Below are 22,137 nucleotides of genomic sequence, written 5' to 3' on the forward strand. Positions count from 1 at the left end.
TCCCGCGCCATATTGAAGACTATCTTACGTCGTGTCATTACTTGCCGGGAAAAACAAGTCTGGCGTTCCCTTCGTATTTCTGTGAGTTCAAGTGACCTGCTTGTCACATGCGAATGAGCCCGGTACAATTAGCCTAGCAACAGGTGGCCGCACAAATGTGCGTTGCAGGAAAAAAGAAGTTGGATTTCCTGTTGCTGTCAATTCTTTACGCCTGTGCGTCAGCTCATTTTGAGCCCTGTGTGATCTGCCTAGCAACAAGTGCAGTGGCAATAACTTCCACTCTTCTGGGAAGACTTCTTTCAACGTTTGCTGCGTCTAGCAGCTGATTAAAGCGGAAGTCAATCCAAACATATTTTTTTCAAGAATATGTTCCCAGCAGGCCCACTAGTTGAAACACGTCATTCTGATTAATTTTGCGTTCGTCCAATATGTTAGGCAGCAAAATGCACTCATTTTTAGCCATCTGTGGGTGCGGCCATTTTGTCTTCTGTCGACTGAAAATGACATCACAACTGTTCGCCACAACCAATCACGGCTGACCTGTTTTTTGAATCGCGGGTTGGTCGTTGTGAGTAGTTGTGATGTCATTTTCAGTCGACAGAAGTGACAAAATGGCCGCCCCCACATATGGCTAAAAACGAATCCCACAAAATTGGGATTATAAAATTAAGATTCAAACGTCAGTGGCTGTTTAATTAGTTGACTTATTAAAGTGTGTCTCAGTACATTTATCAAAAGGCTATATTTTCATCTTCAGAAAGACACCAATGTCAAAGTGCACTGCCAATTAAATTTTTTTTTGCAAAATTGAATATGTGTAATAACAGCGAGAACAATATGGTAAAATGTCGGGCGTCTGGAGAATACAAGTCTCCTTATATTGTGTACACAAAAAAACAAGATTGTGTAGAGTGGGCACATGAGTCAGGGGAAATAACAACCAACCAATTGTCAGTGACAAGACAAGTAAATTTTGTTAATGGATCACCTCCGTCACTTTTGTCATGTTTACACTTCTGCATGAGCAAACACAGCAAAAGTTGCCATTGCGAAGTATGCAAATAATGTCGCAGTTTTCCATACACATATGAATATTTAATAGGCCACTTTATTGCACCTTTGTGCAGAAGGGGACCTCGTGTAATGCGTAGCTGTGGTGAATAACCACATTGACTTGGCCATCATCAAAAATTTAAGTATCTTAATTAATATAATGTTTTGCTGATGTGCTGTTAATGTTCCTGCTCACTCTGTGTCAGTGGCTTGGCGTCATTACGTGATGTTGCATCTATGATGGAGCCCTATGATTGCACTGTGCTTAGCATAACCAGCGGCAAAGCTAATGTGTTGTGTTCAGGAAAAAGAAGTCTAAACTTCATTTTCCGTACTTGCTGTTAGAGTCCCTGCAGATTCTGTGTTTGTGATTTTGGATATTGGCTTGTGGGGCACCTATGATTGAGCCCCAAAGTACTCTGCCTAGCAACAAGAAGCCGCACAAACATGACCAGGAGAATTAAGTCTGTCTTCCTGTTCCTGACTTGCTTGAACTGTTTGTTTTGACTTTGTAACTTGGAACTGCTTCTTGGTAACTACCAACTCTGTCTCTTAGTGTGCATTTTCAGTACAATTTTGCACAGTTCGTTGTTTATTAACTCATTAACTTAACATACTGTATGCTGTCATTGTGGCTGTTGCAGCATTGTTTGTTTGACGGCAAATATTGATCAAAGAGAGAAGGATGCTCATTGAAGCTGTTTCGTTAGTCACAATTACATGAGAAAGGAACAAAGTCTTTGTGTTGGCCAGCAGGTTGGCGTCGCTTCAAACATCACACACACGCACATGCACACACCAACACGCACGCACGCACGCACACACACGCACACCCCCTCACACAAATGAAGGGAATTCCTTATCCTCATGAAAGGATTAAGTTGGAGCAGATCCATTGTGATGGAAGATAAAAGGGGAAAACGTAATCAACTGACAAGCAGATTTAAAGATGAAATGGATCCCTCAGAAAATACTTGTGTCTGTATTGTAAACCTCACAAAATAATGGCCTAAATCATATTTTGACAATTTCTTTTGCCTTGAACATCTCCTCAGTATGTTGGCCACCTCTGGTAAAATCAGCTAAATTCTTTGTTGAGCAGATCATTCAATATTACCCCTGAAATGAAATTATTATAAATAATATGATCAGCATTTGGTCCAGTTTTTCGTGTTTTCTGAAACGCGAAAATACTGACTTGGGCCGTTATTTTAGGAAGGTGACGATGCATAAAGTTTCATCAGATTGAAAGCTACTCAATACAGGGACTAAAATGCTTAATGTGCGTGTAAAAAATCTTAATGTATAAAACTGCTATGAATTGCCACCAAAATTTACTTGCACATCTCCTCTTGTGTCCACTTCAACCTTTGAAAATATCAAAACAATCGCTACACTATTTTGGATATTCTGGGCATTAAAGCAACACTGTGTCATATGTCAGTTTTTGTTGATTATGGCGGCGCCATGTGGACAAAAGCGGTAGTGTTTTGACAAAAGCCAAACACATTTTCCATGTGCATAGAGACATTCACTGTAGAGAAAAAGCTAAATGCTGCTTAACCCTTTCATGCATAGTGGTCACTACAGTGGACAGCTATTTAAAAGTTGCTTTTGCCTATATTAATTAATATGAATTTTCAAAAATATGTTTAACCCTTTCATGCATTCATTATGATTTAATGTTATTATTTAAAATATCAATATATTTTTTAGTTTAATTAATATAGGCGAAAGCAACTTTTAAATAGCTGTCCACTGTAGTGACCACTTTGCATGAAAGGGTTAATATTAGAAAAGTACAACTAATTGCCACTAAAATCCCTACCTAAGCCAAATCAATCTCTGAATATCGCCCCAATATTTTGGATTTTATAGACATGAAGCGTTTCCCTCAAGTGAAGTCAATATAGAGCGCGCACCTTCGGAGAGAAAGATGGTCATGTCCATAAAATGTCAAATATTGGAGTAAATTGTTTTGATTATTTTCCAAGATTGATGTGGGCACATGTAGGGATGTGCATGTGATTGGTTTTAGTTTTCTGACATTAATCCACGTTAAATTTTTTTACATTAACACCCTAACTCTAACCCCCTTATACTTATATATATTTTATACTGTCCCGTCAATACCTCAAATACAATTATTAAACATGACCTGTTTATTATTATTATTATTTTTCAATAGGTCTGTTTATGGATAATTTCTTTATTTTCATTCTTGTATGACTTCTCGTTCCTGTTCCTGGTAGCTACCCAGGGTCACAGCACCGTCATCCCCTTGTATGTCATTAATTGCTGCAGCTAAGATGCTGCCTTGGTCCAAAGAGGAAATTGAAAATAATTGTTGACAAAAATGAATATAAGAAATACACACACACTAAACAACTAAATAAATTATCTAAAGTGAGAACTTTTTTTTTATGGCTAAACCGACCTGTGATATTTTTATGCTCCACCCTGTTTATTTTGTTCACATTTAAAATATCATTTTTTTGTCAGACATCTGGTCATAAAAAGTGTGGTCCAATGTGGCCGTCCAGTAGCACTGCTGAAAAATTGTGGGCGCCTCCAGCATTTAAGTTTCCTATCTCTGACCTACGTAGTAACCAGTGGCCGCGCATACGTTTTGTGAAAGAAAAAGAAGCCTATTGGACTGTGCGGCACCTACAATTGTGTGTTATGTATTCTGCCTTGCAACAAGTGGCCACACAAATGTGTGTTTTACAACAGAAGAAACATGCATTGTGTTTTTTTTTGTTTTTTTTCCCCCTTGAAAAATCTGCTCTACTTTTGTTTGTTGGTTTAAACCGTGATGGCGAGTCCAAGCAAACACCCTGTGGCAGTTGATAATGAGAGATGGGTGGCTAGGAAGAATGGAAGGAGAGAAATCAGTGGTGAGATGAAGTACGAGAGACAGACACGGAGGGTTGCGAGGGAAAGAACACCCAAGGGTAGTGGGCCGCAGCTGCGCTAAAGATCGGCCAGCCTGCTATTAACAGCACGCATCACTATCAGTGTGTGTGTGTGTGTGTGTGTGTGTGTGTGTGTGTGTGTGTGCTATTGTATTTTAATGTTGTGGTACTTGGTGTAAAAAGTTTGAGAACCAATGAACTATCCTTTTTTTGATCGCAGATTATACTGTTAATGACATCATTAAGGCACTATTTATAGTGTAAATAAATAACACTATAACATTTAGACAGTTTCTTTAATAATGCTGCATGAAAATCAAAAAAATATACTTAAGGATTCAATGTCATGTCATGTCATCTTCCAAACCGCTTATCCTATATAGGGTCGCGGGGAGTTGCTGGAGCCTATCCCAGCCGTCAATGGGCGAAGGCAGACTACACCCCGAACTGGTCGCCAGCCAGTCGCAGGGCACACATAGACACTGTCACTGAGCGGGAATCGATCCCACGCTGCCCGCACACAACTCAGGCGTGTGTACCACTACACTATCAGTGGACGAGGATTCAATGTATTGCACAAAAAAAAATCTGTAAAAATTGCGCCTAAATGCATGTTTAAAACCATACATTTCTTAAAGATGAAAGAAAATGAATAGCATAAAGAAGTTAAATACAACTGAGCTGTTTCGAACTGTGATTCTTTTGTATACCACCAGACAAAGCTGCTGTGGCAATTACCAGAGATTGTGGTGCGTTAGCAGCACAGCTGGGCACTTTACCCTATTTTGATTGTCCGTCCTCCATCCGAGACCTGGGTACCCTTCCGTCACCGTCCCTCCATCCTCATTCATAAAATAATCATCCTCCGTTCCCGTTCGTCCTCGTCCTTTTGAAGCGCTTACGTTTCACCAGTCCGACGCCCCCCCCCCCCCCCCCAAAAAAATAAATTACCAAAATAAAAAAGCGTCCGTGCCTGATGCTGTGGGAGAGAGGCTAACTGCAGAGGTTTCATAATTCATAAGCATTATTTAAAGCTCCTTTGCTGGCTAATTTCCTATTCACATCCACTTTCCAGATGGGAGTATCTTGTAAGTGGATTGAATTGTTTACAACAGTTTAAATGTCAACCAAGATGGAATTTAGCTGCCAACACAACCACCGTTGATCACCAGATGAGAATATTTAAGACTGCTGTAATGCAATACTTTGCAATATAATACAATCAATAATGCGACATTTTGCAAAATGTTGCAATAGTATTGCGTAATACTATTGTGTTTTATTGTAAAACCTTTGCGTTATAACGCAGTAAGTTTTCAGTTATCATTGCGTCATTTTGCAATAAAAATAATTATTGCTAAATAATGCACTGTTATTTTAGGAGGAGGGCAAAGACTTCCACCTCTTGGTCGTAGCTTGAAAATATATATTTTTTTCAAGAATACCTTCTATGCATGCCCACTAGTTGAAACAAGGCATTCTGATAAATGTTGCGTTTGTGGAATATGAGTTAAGCAGCAAAATCCACCCGTTTTTAGCCATCTCGGGGGGGGCGGCGGCCATTTTGTCACTTCTGTCGACTGAAAATGACATCACACTTGCTCACGGCTCAGGTAACGACCAATCACAGCTCACCTGTTTTCTGAAGCTGAGCCATGATTGGTCGTTATCTGATCCCAGAGCAACTGTTACGTCATTTTCAGGTGACAGAAGTGACAAAATGGCCGCCGCCCGAGATGACTAGATTTTGCTACCATGACGAACGAGGTAAAACAAAGAGTGGTCACTCAGTATTACCGACTTAGCAACCGTGTCGCTATAGTTAGAGGCTTTTCTGAACCCTCTAGTGACCATTTTGCAACTAATCTAACACGGACTCAGCCCTCCTTGTCCAGACTGCAAATGAATGACATATGTCCAATGCCATAATTGGTTGATTTAACCTTATGCGGTGGTGGAGACCCAACTATTTGTATAAGCAATTAAAAAGTCAATTTTCCATATGTCCTCTTAAATGGCATTTCCAGGGCACAGTTTAATGCCTTTTAAAAAAAAAAATTCTACTTCAGTCAGAATTAACTGAACCATCTAATAGAGCATTCTTTTTCAAACTACATTTTCATGTAAGCTTCAGGGCCCTCATTCTCTCACTTTCTTCCAACTCTAGCCAAATTAATGCGCACTGCAGGCATTTAATCAATACACTTTTCTGGTTTATTTTTTAATGAAAGAATTTAAAGGGGGTTGGAATGACATTTCATTTAATAAGAGGGTTAGATATAGACTAGATGAAAACAAATTGTACATGTGATAGCACAAATAGCCTCATATATAGGAATTAATGCATTTTTTTTTTTGTTACAATACAAAATAAAAATGTTTGAATCAACATGGCAGAAGAGAGTATGCACCAGCTGTGATTACATTCCAAAAAGAAAGCAATGACATTTGGAGAAAGGTGAACGCAACAATCGATATGTAATTAGTGTGCTGCCTCACTTCACTGGACTTTCCACTCTGACATCTTTGTATGAAAAGACTACCCGTGCTTCGTGCTTTTATTTTCATGTACTTACCCTCATATGGCTTCATTACTTTTTTAAGGCAAATGATGCTTGAAGAATCCTAATCGTTTTATTATGAGCACTGCAGCCATTTTAGAGCTATATTTTTTTTTACTGCACTGTCACAGTGAGGTTAAAGCCATTGCAGTTTATACCATCAGGTTAAATGGCTGTTTAGATTCGTGACGGCACTTCAGCCGTTTAAAGTACGAGCATGAGCCTGTTGAGGTGAGAAATGAGTTGCGTTTTGTACCAAAATTACATCGCAAAAGTTTGCCCTTCTCATAGATTCATGAACTGCTTAAGTTTGGTGGGAAAATCTCATGATTAAAGCATATTTTGCATCGTCATAAAAACAAACAAACATTATCCTAATTGCATCATTACCAATTTGCCAAAGTCAGTTTAACGATTTTGGAAAACAAGTAAAAAAATAAAAATAAAAAAAATCAACAAACAAGAAGCGTTTAGACTTTGCAGATTGCCATTAAGAATGCTAAATATACAGATAGATGTGTGCACCCCTGCTTATCACTAATTATAGTGATATGTTGTCAGGATATAGTTCATGTATATCATAGCTTTGACTTGACTGTGCACTGCTACTATTATGATAATGATATACGTATATATTTTCTTACTATGTGACAAAAAGCCAATGCAATTTAATCATTTGAAATGGATGAACGCGTATCCATTTTTCAGCATCAGTCTAGTCCAGTGATTAGTTAGCGGGTCTGCCCCACTGAGGTTTGGGTTTGAATTTCACCTCAGGCCCTCCAGTGTGGAGTTTGCATTTTCTCCTCGGTTTTTAGTGGGTACTTCAATTTCCTCCCGCAACTATGTAAATCACCCCTAAAAGTGAATGCGAGTGTAAACGGCTGTTTCGTTTGTGCATTTCAATTGACCGATACAAGTCAAATGCCGTCTGTTGCCCAAAAGTCACCTGGGATGGGCTCCAGCTCACCTCGTGACCCAACTGAGGACAAGTGCCATATAAAAGAGATGGCTTCTGTGCTGCGCGTTGTTACGTTTGAGCACCATGTGCTTGGACAGCTCCAGCCGCAGTTTACTGTTCATGTCTGCGCGCGGCTTTCAGCACCACCGCTTGGAGACAGCTCCTATACATGACTTGACGACTGAGTCGCTCTGTGGGCCACGCATTTAAAAAAACCCTCTGATCTATTTTGATCTCTTTCGGGGAGGTTTTCATTGTTGAGGGTGTTTTTCCTTTATGAGGGCTCAAACAATGGCGACGCGGCGTAGAAGGGCAGACTTTAGGCTTTGACTGGCGGAATAATATGAGGCGTGATGTTGCCGTCAGTTTATTCATTTTGCAGCTAGCCTAATTGTTTTGTTTTTTGGACATGTATCTTCGTCTCCCGAGCTCATAAATAATCCCTCAATAGAGAGATTTCCGCCCCTCTTTAAATATGACCGCGGCAAAAGTGTTTTGTGCACTCCTATTGTCTTCCATTAAGACATTGAAAGAAAAGGCAATGCTATAATCACCCTTGAGAATGTCCTCTCAACACACCCGGCACCACTTCAATAGCATGGCTGCAGGCGAGGATCTTCTACCTCCTTTCTCTTGGTCTTTTCTCGCAATCTCACCACCTCCATCTTTATCTCCTGCGTTAACAGCATGTGGGCATAAATGGATTTAATTTTATGGCTCACTTCGGAGGGCTTCATTTGAGGGTCCAGACCCATGACCGAGAGGAGAATCTATAACTATTTAAGGACAGGTGAAATGGAATTGGTCGTGGAGTGGGTGAGAGGAGTTGTCATTGTGATGTATGGCAAAAACACACTTGACATGCAGTATGGAAATAGCATGATCCATATCCAAAGCTGTTTTACACATCTCATCTTATCGTGGCATTGCATACATTCTGCCTCCAGTAAAAGCACGTTTAGCGTTTGAGCGTGTTGCGCAAAGACCATTTTCAAGTTGCACTGTAGGGATTATCCCCAGGCCCGATACATTTTGGAAGCGTTCAAAAATTTTTCACCAAATTGTCCAGACATGTTCGTTGTGGTGAAAGTCGTCTGCCATTTCGGCTTGAAGCATCCCGTTTGTGATCATTTGGGAAAATAAATTGTCCCAGGTAATCTTGTCTGATTGCTCCTGCATTTCAATCATGTATACAGGGCAGATGGATGATGCTAAATTGTAAAAGAAAAAAAAAAAAAATGTTGTCGTTGTCAAGGTTGAAAATTGGTAGAATGAGTTTCTCCTTGAACGAAATTCTCAAATTTGCACAAATTGACCACACCGTATAAAACAAAAAGAGCTCGTCTCTTACACACATACTTCAAATTTGGGAGCAATCTGACCAAATCTCTGACTGGGACAAATTCGTCTTTGAAGGATCCCACAAAATAGACAAAATGGCTACTTTGAACCAACATGTCTGCTCTTCTTGTGCCTTTTTTTCAGCAGACTTTCACATGCATTTAATTTTGTGTCTAATGGGAAAATAGTTTTGCGTGGCAATTTACGAGGTAGCACAAAAGACCCCTTATGGTACATGAAGCCAAATTCGAAATGACTAATGTAACCGTGAAGTGTTGCTTTGAACCCAAATGGGCCACTTCTTGCTGATTTTACAGCACGGGTCCTGAAAACGTATGGTTTGTCATTCCAAACATATCAACCAAAATTTGTGTCGATCGTTGACTGGTGTTGAAGTTCCAATTAATTTGGACTTTGGAAGAGAATGCTAATTAGACATCATTTGAGGATAGTATGGAAAGACCTCCAAAAGGGGAGTAAAGATCACCATAAAAACACAAAACTTGACATAAGCTTGCAGCTTTGCTTCCCTCTCTTCTTCAACACATCCTCACCCCGACACAAGCCTTTCAATTCATCATTATATAAGTCGATTTTTGCTGTTGTTGTGTTTTAAGCTGAAAGCCACATCCAGCTGTAAAATATTCCTAAACCTCCACGACAATTTAGGAGCCATATCCAATTATTAGAGGAGCGGCGGCAATTATTCATCGCCACCATCAGGCGATAATAGATAGCCGTGTTGTCATTTGGTTGTTTTTTTGTTGCCAACTTGCTCACAATTATGTAATGGCCCTTTTTTAAAAAAATGTTTTTAATATATTTATTTTATCCTGGGTAGCAATTAGCCCGGCAAAGAAAAGCACTCTGTAATGGCTTTGCAAAGGCCATCAATGACTCAGTGTAAACGAATGGTCTCTCATGCACACACACCCCCACGCACGCCCACACTCTCTCCACACACTGAACAAAAAAAAAATGGAGTTCAATCTACTTAGGAAATGTAAGGCAACCAATTGCATCAATTCATCAAGTAGTTACAAAAATCTTTGGTCGTTAAAACAACTTCAGTTTTTACACGTGTAAAATATAAATTTGCAAGTAAATCCTACTTGAGTTTTTGTTTTCATCCTACTTGAGTTTTTCTTTTAGTTTTAAGATGCACTTTTATGAGTCGATGCCAATTACCTTTTTAGCAAATATCTTTACAATTCTGTTTTAAGTTGTATCTACTTTCTATTTACACATTTGATTGGCTAAACGGTAGTTCATATACAAAAAAAAAAATGTTACAAATCAAAAAAAGCAAGCGGAATGTACAACACTACTTCTTTTCAAGTTCATTAAATCCCATTAATATATGTGCTCCTATGTACATATTCTGAGCATTTGACAACTTGGAAATGGCCGTGATGATCTGTGGCCTGTCCCACTTCGCAGTTGAGTAAACACAACAATGTTTTCCATGTAGTATGGCTGTATTTAACATGACCCCTTGAGATTACGTAAGAGTGCTCTTGTTAAGGAGAAAATTCACAAATTCTCGAGTTTTTAAAACCATCATTCTAAATCCTAATAATTGTGTAAGACTCCAACATAATGTTTTTTTTATTGTTGACATTACGACCTAACACTACGTAATCATCACAAATGTGCAAGATGACATTTTCAGTGCACACGCTCATACTAAAATCAGCATTTGTTCAACGCAAAGAGCATGCCCTCTTTTTTGTCCACTGTCGTGGAGGTACTAATTTGACAATATGTGACCAATATTACACTGAGCTGTTTCAGATGTTTTGTCTTGCTGATTTAGCCTCAAACAAGGTCAGCAGAATATGGTCGAGTGTCCCAAAAGTGGTACAATGTGAGGTTCAAAAGACACTTTCTCAACCAAAAGTCAAACAAGACTTGAAATCGTGTGCGACATCACGTGACGTCAGCAAATCTCACAAGACTTTAAAGCATGGGCGGGCAAACTTTGGTGCTCCAGGCCCATATTTGATATTTTGAAAAATGGGCGGATGAACCAGGTCATTTGTAGAAAGAATAGTTCAAATGTACATTGTCACTGTCGGGTGCAAGCCATGTCCAAATTTGCTTGCCTATTGTTCAGTCCTCATGTTGTTCTGTAATTTTTACTAAGCAAGTAAAAGTATATAAATGTTGACAATGCAACGCTATGGATCAGCAAACGTTTTTTTCCCCTGAAAAGTGAGTTTTGGAGATGCAAGGATGCCGCCTGATGCCTGCGACATGTACAATCATTTCTTTCGATTAAATGCTCATCATGATAAAGTAATTTCAATGATGACAGTAGCACATGCTCGTTTTTAAAAAATGTATCAATAATTCATTTATTAACGGAATAAATACAGGTACAACAAACATACAGAAATAGACAACATCGATTTTTTTTTCAGAAATACAAAAGTAGACAATAGTAGCATATTACAGAATTATTGATCATGTAAAATCTCAGTGAGCCGGATTAAAGAATGGAAGCGTTGTATATTACCCATAATCTGAAGCAGTGGTTTTTGAATGGGTTTACGTGTACCCCTGGGGGTACGTGAGATTTAAAAACGTATTTGAAATGTTGCATCAAAACAAAACACAACAAAAAAAAGGCAATGCGTGCAATATAATTCATGAATGATGAACGAGACACTAATGTAAAAAAAGGACGTTGCCGAAAGCATAGCGCTTAATGACTAGCATGAAAATGATTGTTTCTATTTCCATTGTATCCTATGGGAAAATTAATTTGGAAACGAGGACAACTCGATCTGCACTCCCCCGCGTTTGTTTGTGAATATAAATCATTTTTTGTGCTGTTGGGGGATGAAGTGGTGACAGGGAAGTCATCGAGATGGTGTACACCCTTTTGTAATTGCTGTCTTTTTTGTCTCTTTGTGTGGATGGATGTGTGGCACAAAAGCCAGCCAAATGAGACCCACACAACAGTAATAACCGGTTGTGACGTCGTAATGTCTACTTTCACCGTCCATTTCGATCGGTCCGGGTGGCTTTTTCACACAAGACAATGGGCTGCATCAGCATCACCACTTTGGAGCAATGTCACATTTTAAAAATGGAAGCCACTTTTCATTGACACTTTGATTTACACTTATGGCTTTTATTTTGTAATTTTGTATATTTTTCTTCTTTCTCTGCCAGACAGTGACGCTCCGCATGCAGTTCAGACCGGAAGGGGGCAAGATGTGCATCCAAATGGTCATGGTAAGGCACACTCTCATCTTTGTGCTGATGATGTGTAAGGACACTTTGTTATTTTATTGTAATTGATGCCTCATTATTAATTAAGATGTATAAATGCATTACTATTCACAGACAGTCCAAGGAAATATATTTAAAAATTGTCGTTTTTTTTTTTTCAAATTAGACATAATATATGGTTATGGTAAGCCAGGCACAACTTTACTTGACAATTCTTTTTAGGGACATACCAGTGAGTAATTTATTCAAAGTTTAGTGCATACTTATTTTTCTTAGCGTAGTCCAAACAGAATGATAATCAGTTACACGGTGTATAAAAAGCAAAAAAGAAAAAAAACCCATCAAGTATATAAGGTAAGACAGAAACACATTTATGTGCAATTATCTTTGAAGCCATATCAGTGAGTAATGCAATTTGATATTTCGTGTTTTTTTTTATTTTTATTTTGTTTTATGACATAGATTTTTCTCAACCAGTCAGCCAACATAAAAAAAATGTTGTATGCCATGTTACAGATAGGAAAGTATAGTCACTTTTCCCCATCCAAGCCGCTACCAAAAATTAAAGCATTGATACAAACGATATCATGTAGATTTTACTCAATTGAATAAGGTTATATAGCGATCGAACATAAAAGTATTAACTTAATCAAAAGTATATCAGTATATCTCTTCAACAACGAGAATAAAAAGTGTGTCACGTTGAAGGCGCAAAGCCTTGGAGTGAACTTGGGCTGCAAGACAACTGCGCCTATGAGACATGTTGCGTGTGTGGATGATGTTGCCAAACCCCTGTTGGTTTACTGCACGAGACAGTGAAGACAATCTACAAAAAGGGAAATATGACTTCAAGGCATTAACTTCCCTCACGGGCCGGAAATATATACTGTATATAATATATGAAATCTTTTTTTTTTTGATACGTTCTTACGTTTGCCAAAGTTTGAATCGTGGAACGTGTGAAAATCTCAATCCGCAAGGAGGTACAATCCGAGGTAAAGAGTCAAGGGATTTGTTGACAACCTAAAATACGATGACATCATCTAATAGGATTAGAAGGGCAGTAGTGGTTCGCAGGTTTGCCTCACAGTCCAGAGGTTGTGGATTGACTGTAAATCTTGGTCTTCCTGTACTCTGGCCTCATGTCATATTCCAAAAACATGCATCGTTTCTGTGACGATTCTAAATTGTCCAAAGGGTGAACGTGAGTGTGAATGCTTGTTTTTCTGCGATCGGCTGGCCAACCTGCCTCTTGTTCTTAGTCAGCAGGACTAGGCTCCAGCTCACAGTGGACAAAAGCACCGGGTGGCTAAATGAGACGTGCCCTCCGCAAATAGTAGCCTGGAGTGGTGGCATCTACTTTGGGCAACTAGTTGGGTAGAGGCCTTCATTTGTACAAATAGGCAGACTGGAAGGCACTATTCAGTCTCATAAACTTCGATGCACGCATTGTGGATCAATACACACATATACGAGGTATCTATTTTAAAATGGTTTACTCGGTAGGGGCGGATACAAAAACATTGGCAAACCGTGGCACAGCAGCCTGATGTGTGTTGCTTGTAGCAAAAGATCATTTGCAGTCGCTGGATGGACTTTTATAAACAGTTAAAATACAGGTAGGTATGCAAAAACTGACATTCAAGTGTGTCCTGATTAGTTTGTGACCAGACTATGGCTCTATAGAACAGGAGTGAGAGAATGGTCAAATTAAGAAAAACGTGTCCACATTCAAGGGTCAAGCATTGTAAGCTTGAAACAGTTGATGTTTTTACACTTTCTTGTGATATGGCTTTTGAATCTAAAATCATTCCAAAGTATTTCTACTCTGACACCTGTTCAATGCGCTGCCCATTTTTTTCGGACCTACAGAGCAGAATTCTTGCCTTTTGTGATGGAACAGACAATGCTGCTTTTGTCCAATGATTGTTTCACTTGCTCTACAAATAGACAAATTCTTTTTCTTTTTTTGTCTTTTTCTGAGAAGTGATTATGTCTGAATCCAAATTGTGAGGGATCTATGAGATGTGTGTTTACCAAGTATTTTTGAAATGGTTCATTAATATTTGTTTCTTAAACTTAAGACATGACAGGCAGGAGGCTGATATTGCCTACTAGCTAAAATGTTTTGTAAAGAAGCTGTCTCCAATTAACGCAACGTCACCTTTAATACTGGTCCCCACACTATTTCTGTGCTTCGGTTATGATGTTTTGTTAGCAATTAAGTTCAAATAGACAAAGCTGTTAACTTTTTAATAGATATGCGTGAGAAATTATTTATTTTCATATTGACATATTTTTCGAACGTAATATTTGGTACCGTGTCTGACTGTTGTGTTTTTTGCTGTTGTTATTCTTGTGTCGGTTGTGAATTTATACTTATGTTGCAAGTCTGCAATGACCAGTATGAATGCTGAATTTTTTTATTTTTTTATTTTTTTTTACAAAATATATACAACATAACAATCAGGAAATCCAATTAACATCTTTTACATACATATACAACAATATAACAATAATACATTTTGTGTTAAAACAAAACAGGGATGGCAGTGAGCTACTCTTTAAACATTTCTAAATGTGTAGCAATTATTGATTTACATTTTCTTAGTTGTTATTTCATCAAGAAACACAAAATAATGATCTACCTCAATCAAACATAATGTAAATAACGGGGTGGAAATATCGAAATTGACGTTTGTGGATGTGAAATTTTCCAAACAAAACATATCAATTAACAATAGTACACCGTTTTTTTTTCTTTAGATTCGAACAGAGTAGTAATTTGTTTACCATTCATTGTAATGCTGTAATTTGTTTTACACCATATATAGTTCTTCAAATCTTTCCAAAATGTAGCGCTAATGGGGCAATCAAAAAAACAAACGAGTCACACTTTTGAATGCTGAAATTGTAGTCCCACGATCACAGCGTGTATGACGGAGCTCAATGCAAATTACCGCAATTTGTCCATTGGGGAGTAATACACACCGAAGGATCAGTTGAAATATCCTGATCCAATTAGTACTCTGTCTCGCTTCGCTATACTATGCGCGGTTGCCGTCTCTCGCCCCGACTTTATACCTTCTCCAGGATGCAATTCAGATTGGAGGCCAACCATTTCCCATGGCCAACCTCGCGGTTGTAGCATCATAGACAAACAACTGTATTATTCAGTAAAACAATACATAACACGGTTAAAACATTGCGATAGTGCAAACGGTTATGAATATGTAGATGAAGAAGAAAGTAAAGGAGCTGTTGTAAACAGACTGCCAATTCACAAGCACACAACAACTCTCCGCCAAAGAATGTCACGGCCAAATTGCTGAAAACAATTGAAAAAAAAACAAAAAAAAACCACTGAAGAAGAAAAGATAAAATATATATATTTTAAAGGAATTATATGCACATTAAAGAGAACGTTAGCAGAGCAAGAACAGGGCACATCATCCTCCAATAAATGACCTGGGTCATTTATTATGATCATGTGCTCAACTGGGAAGAGTAATTTCCGTTTCCGATATTAGGGGTGAGGCCACTGCTTGAGAAGCTACGCCAACTCAAAGGCTGTTGCTTGTGGTAAAATCTGAGAATGTGTGCAGAATGCTGAAAATAACGGAAGTGTATGTAATATCATGTCAGGATCATCCTTTTTCGATCATCGCGTCAACACTGATGAAGGGATGATGGTTTGAGTCATCACAGATGGTACATGGAATATTTTCTCTCTCGCTCTCTCTCCATTCCAAACATTTCCACACAAGACTTGAACTCCGCTGTGCAGTTGACTGAGCGCCACATCAAGGTTATGTCCGTCTCTTTGCTCAGTGGCAAGCAAAGTGTTTGCCCACATGGCTTAGGTCTGAGGTCGGCTGCTTTTTGCTTTCGGTGGGAAAAAAAAAAATGAAACACTTGGTTCAAATGCTCCTATGGCCTGTACATGGCTCGGGGACAAAAGTGTTCTTCCCTTAAAGAGGGAAATTTTCTTGACAATAATATGTTTATGTTCTATGCGCCTCCACTAGTCTAAACACGGCATTCTGATTAATATTGCATCTATGGAATATGAATTAAGCAGCAAAATCCACCTGTGTTTAGCGATTTTAGGAGGCGGCCATTTTGTCATGGCTCAGCTTCAGAAAACAGGTGAGCCGTGATTGGTTGTTACCTGAGCCCTGAGCATCTGCGGTGTCATTTTTAGTTGACAGCAAGTGACAAAATGGTCACACCCTGATATGGACAAAAACGGATTTTACTACTTAACTCATATTCCACAAACACAATATCTATGGCGGGTTGTTTAAATAGATGTATTGCTCCATCGTTCTAAACAAATTGGTGATTCAGTATGGTTTTTTTTCAAAGCTTTTGATCGCTGATCGACCCCAAAAACCCTGATTACGTAAGGCCTATTGAAAAGTGTGTATTCTTTCCTTACGCGTCTCCAATTGCTCACCCCTCCAAATACCACGTAATAATCAATAGCGCCACAAGAGCAGAAGCCAGGCCAGCTTTGATGGCATTAGTGGGCCTATCACTTTTTCTTCTTCTCCTTCTTCTTGTCCCATTCCTTGAATGCGTCTGTGCAAGGCTAGCCAGCAGCTCCCAATCCTCCTAATCCCTAATCCAACGTCTGAGGCCGATTAAGAGGAGCCCTTCAGGGAGGACAGCGGTGGACAAACACTTGATTGCAATAGAGGGAGGGGGCGAGTGGATGTCAGGAATGACTGATGGCGAAATCCTATGAGAAAGTATCAGAATTAAAAATGTTGTACGCTTGTGTGATGTAATGTAGTTCTTTGACTCAATGGGTGGATGCATAAAAATATTGTCGTCACTCCCAAAGTACTGGACCGACAAATTCCATTTGTTTTTGTTGTATACTAAAGGCATATGGGTTTCAAAATGTGAGTTATAAATTCAGAATTCCGGCTTTTGTTTCATGCATACATGTAGATGTGTTCAACAACCGTTTGAAGCAGGGGCCTTCAATCCTGTTCCTTGAGGGCCACTGCCTTGCGTGGTTTCCATCCCCTCCCTGCTGAAACACACCAGATTCAAATGATCAGGTAATCAGCAAGCACTGCAGAAGCCGGATAACAATCCTGATCATTTGAATCCAGTGTGTTGCAGCAGGGAGAGATGGAAAGCAGTCAGGACAGCAGCCCTTGAGGAACAGGATTGAAGACCCTTGCTTTGAAGCCACCCACTTTTCAAGCGAGCAAAAGTATTAGAATGGACATTACTAAATTAACTTAAAGTGAATAATATTTGCTTTCGTAACCCTTACTTGGAAATACTGCATCAAGCCTGCGACCCATTGCCTTCCCCTGACTGTTGCTTTCTTCATTTGAAATGTTTTTTCTGACCTTTACCGGAGCCTCTCTCAGTTCTTGTCTGTTTCTGGGGGGGTTCTCATTTCAGTCCCCTCCTCAGTAGGTAAAACGCATGCTTGATTGGGTTAAGGTCCAATCATTGACTTGGTCAGATTTTCCACTGTGTCTTTTGGATCATTATTTTGTTGCATGATGAAGATTAATTTGGAGGCATTTTTTTTTTTGTAAATTGACAGTCAAAATAGTTTTGTAGACTTGATAATGAATTCTGCTGCAACAATCATGCGTTAATTCACTGTTCCCCGGTGGCCGACCGGTTACCAGTCTAGAGTTTATCCCGTTTCTTGACCGAAGCCAGCTATAGGCTCCATCGTACCTGCGACCCTATTGAGAAAAAAAGCACAAGATGGATGGATTGAATTATCTCACTGTTCCTGCTTACGCTATCCAACTGTGACGTCACCATGTGTCTCTGGTTTATAATTTAAACAGCTACCTGGGCATTTGTTATTCAAAAAGCATACGCAGTGTGTCTATGTTAGACAGTGTGGGACACCTGTTGGTGGAAATCGCTTGCCCCTCTTCCTGCTGACTATATCTAACAGGCCCAGTCACCATCAACCCCTAGTTTGGGGAAAAAAAACCTGTAAGGGCACCATTTCAATGCTGGGCGGTCATCTGCCTTGAACGAGAGAGGGAGAGGGAGGGAGAGGGAGGAAGAGAGATAAAAAAAGAGAGAGAGAGCGATGATGGAAGGAGGATAAATGATTGAAGGATGAATGATTATACATAGTCTTCCTCATCAATGTAATGCCACATATGTGTTCTCTCTCTCTCTCTCTTTCCTTCACTCTCTCTCCCTCTCTCTCTCTCTCCCCCCGGCCCCCACACACCACACACACACACACACACACACACAGGGACACAACGTACCTCCCCTTCCCCATCCTCTGTGTGCGCACGCCGGGGCTTAACGCGAGTCCCCGCATACAGAGTGCGGAGTGAGGAGCGAGGCTGTGCGCATCATCGCTGCTTCTCTTTCCCTTTTTTCGGATCCCTCCAGCCTGCCGTGGAAAAGAAAAGTGTACGCTGCACAGCTCGTTTTCTTTCTTTTGTTTCTAGGAGCATTTTTTTTTTTTGCCCTCCTGAGTTTGGGAATATGGTGCGTGTTCCAGCCTCGGACTAAAAGTGTGTGCTGTGGAAGTGACTAGGGAACCAATGGGGGGAATAAAAATGCTGGAAGTTTTGGTGCTTGGATGGCTCCATTGAGTTTGGATTTTGCGGCGCGTTTGAAGAGGGGACAACAGTAAAGGGCTGAAGCTCAAGCTGAGGCATCGAAGGCTTGCAGATTTGTTCTCTCCTCCCTCCGCTGCAGCTCTCGCCTTCTGCGGCTTTCGCGCCCCATCTCTTCTTGGCCATGCTATGATTTAACACCGGGGAGGACCAGCACTTATCCAAACCCCCAACCCCCCCACCCTTCCTCTTTTTTCTCCTCTTCTTGCATCCTAGTGAAGCGTGAGCTGCTCCTTACGGATGGACTCCAAAAAATAAATAAAAAAAGACTCGTCCGTTTCTTGGATTTGCTCTGCTTTTAAATAGGGAGGAGACTATCTATTCATCTTGTCAATCCGTCGATCTATTTGGACACCATGAGAGTTCTTTGCGCTGTGTTGCTCATGGCTGTCTTTTGGAGCCACGAGTGGAAGTGTGCGCTCGCGGACTCCATCATCCACATTGGTGAGTAAGAATTTTAACATACGGCTATTTTTTTTATTTTTTTTTTATGACCATTCGGCTTGGTTTAGGAACCCACGTTATGCATGGTTGCGTTCTTCCAATAAAAAAATTACATGTCTCCTAAATGCGTCAACTTTCCATTTTAACTTGCCCCTGAACTTCAATTGTACGCATCGCCTCGTAGGGGGAGGTGTCGTCTTTTTACGCGGGTTGATCGATATAAAAGACCCGCAGGGTGCGACACATCCTGAATGTCATCGTGAGTGATTTCAAGATGGGGAACAGGTGTTGTTTTTAAAAAAAATGTATTTTTTTATTTATTTATTTTTTCAATAGGGGGGCAGCGTAAAAAAGGGTAGACATTTTCAAAAAAATTGCAATGAGGGTACCCATAGTATCTATCGCAGGCATCCGCAGTGCCAGCACACAGAGAGCAAGAGGAGGAGAGAGAGGAATAAATCACGTCCCGCCGTCTTTGCTGCCTCCAAAGTGTGGCACTGTTGCGTTAGAGCAGGGGGTGTGGAACCCAAAGCCCGTGGGTCATATGCGGCCTGCCGGAGCATTTGATCCGGCCTGCTATGCGATTCTGCAAAAAAAAACAACAACAGCAACAACAAAATGTCATTAAAAAAGCTGTCAATACATATACCTGTGCAGTAACTTGCAAGGGAAAAGGTTCCCCACCCTCTGCGCTTTGAGTTTTAGGTGGTTTGTACATAACGTCAGGAGGAAGTGGTGGTAGATGGTGGTTGGTGCGCATAACGATTGCACAACTTGAATAGCCTTGGAGACTAGAGAGAGAGAGAGAGAGAGAGAGAGAGAAAGAGAAAGAGAGAGCAAGCGCGTGAGTGTGTGGGTGAGACACCATCATGGTGATAAGCACCTGTCCATTTGGGAGTATATTTGGACTGCATCCTGCAAGCGGTGAAGATGGCATCTACTTTATATTTTACTGGCTCATTCTGAAATAAGATGACAGTGTGCAGGGGGAAAAACGCGGATGATTTGATCCATTTATGGAGCCAATTTAGGTCCCTGGATGCAGTTTGTCAGGAGCACAATCACTCTGAGCATGTAGCATGGAAGCTACTGGGGTCGAAATTGTGATGTGACTTGCAATATGGCGGATTGTCAATGAAAACGATACTGTGATTATACGATTAATATATTGATTGGGGCTGTAATTAGATTGTTTTATTTCAAAGAGAGGCATCAGGAAAACTTGCAATATAAGATCAAGGTATTTTGCCAGTGATATCACCATACAGTGAGAATCCATATATTAGCACAAAATTAACTTAAAGTGACAGTGCGTGGAATGTTTAGATTTTTCAAAGTTCATTCATTTTGAAAACCCACTATTAATTTCAGTAATATGCAAAAAACAAAAAAAAGTTCTATGACACGAATGTACATTTTATTAATATAATCGTAGATGAAGTAATCTCACGCGTGACAAATGCAATGCACTTACTTTGTCACTTGAGGGGATACTAGAAGTCATTTGGGATGACATTTTGCTCGCACCTCTGCTGAAGAATATTGGCGGCATGCTTGCAACGTGTGGTCTGTCTGAGGCACCGTAGTGCGCGCGCTTCAAAATGCACGCACTTCGATCTTAGGTCGTTGCATTCTGTTCGTTCACCACTAAATTCTAGACACTGGACCTTTAACATTTATTAGTAATACAATACATTTGGGATTGCTACTCCGCAGATTTCGTCTATAGTGTGGTCGGGAATGTAACCCCCATCATATATGAGGGATTACTTTATAGGGTTGTTTTGCAAACGATATCATGATACAGGGGTGCCACTGATAAAAGATTTTTGGGGAAAAAGTAGCTAAAAGAAACTGTAGGTTAGTGATTTGTTAACAGACTTGTGATCTGATCAAAATCTCTTGGGAACGATGTCACAATAAAGCGATCGTACAATAATCAATACATTGAAAGAAACCTAGCTAAAATAACCAGGTAGACTACTAACGTTTTTAACACACTGGCGACTTTTTCAACATTGATATCAAAATCATTTATGTAACAGACGCAAATGTGCTCAAACAAATGATAATTTGTCTTAAATTGACGTTTAATAGGGTCGTGTTATTGATTTGATAGTAAGAGAGGCTTGATTTTGACTAGGAGTGAACGGTTAGCACATAGGGGCGGCAGGATGTTCCTCCACCGCGGTGGGGGTGCCACAGCGAAGCGAGGCGGACATCTCTAATCCAACAGTTCACCGGATCATCATGTGACTCTCTGGTCTGATCCCAGCAGCAGTCGCATGATCTGCAAGTGACTCGCCGCACGACATGGAAGCCTCATACCTCTGACACACTTACATAGGAGTGTTAAAGCTCTTAACTATAGAGACAATATGTGACCTTTCTCTGTTGCCTTACCAACAATAAGGCAGAACTGAAAGGCGTTGACGGTAGATTGAGTGTGTATTTGATGTGTATATCAGTGGCGGCCTTTGATGGAGAAAAATGGCGGGCCGCCAAACTTTTAATTTTAGGCGACATACCAGACACTCTCTCTAGCCGGGTTTACATGGAGCCATGTATTCCAATTAGAAAAGATCCGAATGACCAATCGGAATGAAAATGCTCCATGTAGACAACCCATCCGCAATAAAAAGGCTCAATCCGAATGGAATTTCATTTTGGATTCACAGGGGTGGTATATTCCTTGAGCCAATCCGAACGAGTGTCACGTAAACAGTTCAATCGGAATGGCCAGGCTGCGTCAGGTCCGCGCATGCTCTGTCTTGACGTGAATGCGTAGTGACATCATTGTATATGCACTTTAAAATGGCAGCGTCTCACCAGAGCTCATCTGCGACGCGAGAACGTGGATAAATGAACTCCATCTTGCTAGATCACGTGATTGTTTACATCCATCTTTGCGTGTCACAACGGCTGTAACACGACGGCTGATCTGATTAACAGGGTGGCACAAGTAAACGGCCGATCGGAATAGATCACGT

The 22,137-nt window shown here is 40.2% G+C and overlaps 1 protein-coding gene across 1 annotated transcript in view; it reads left to right on the plus strand.

Annotated features, from left to right (window-relative positions):
* The first annotated feature begins 18,363 nt into the window (after positions 1 to 18,363).
* The window catches only part of grid2 (glutamate receptor, ionotropic, delta 2), a 440,886-nt gene continuing 437,112 nt past the window's right edge, over positions 18,364 to 22,137 (plus strand). Inside the window, exon 1 of the mRNA XM_086031022.1 lies at positions 18,364 to 19,147. Coding sequence (XP_085887148.1) covers positions 19,060 to 19,147 — 88 coding nt within the window. The 5' untranslated portion in view covers positions 18,364 to 19,059. The remainder of the gene's footprint in view (positions 19,148 to 22,137) is intronic.

The sequence above is a fragment of the Filicampus tigris genome, chromosome 5, assembly GCF_054856515.1.
Source record: "Filicampus tigris isolate MCC_2025a chromosome 5, RoL_Ftig_1.0, whole genome shotgun sequence".
In the NCBI taxonomy this organism is placed as follows: domain Eukaryota; kingdom Metazoa; phylum Chordata; class Actinopteri; order Syngnathiformes; family Syngnathidae; genus Filicampus; species Filicampus tigris.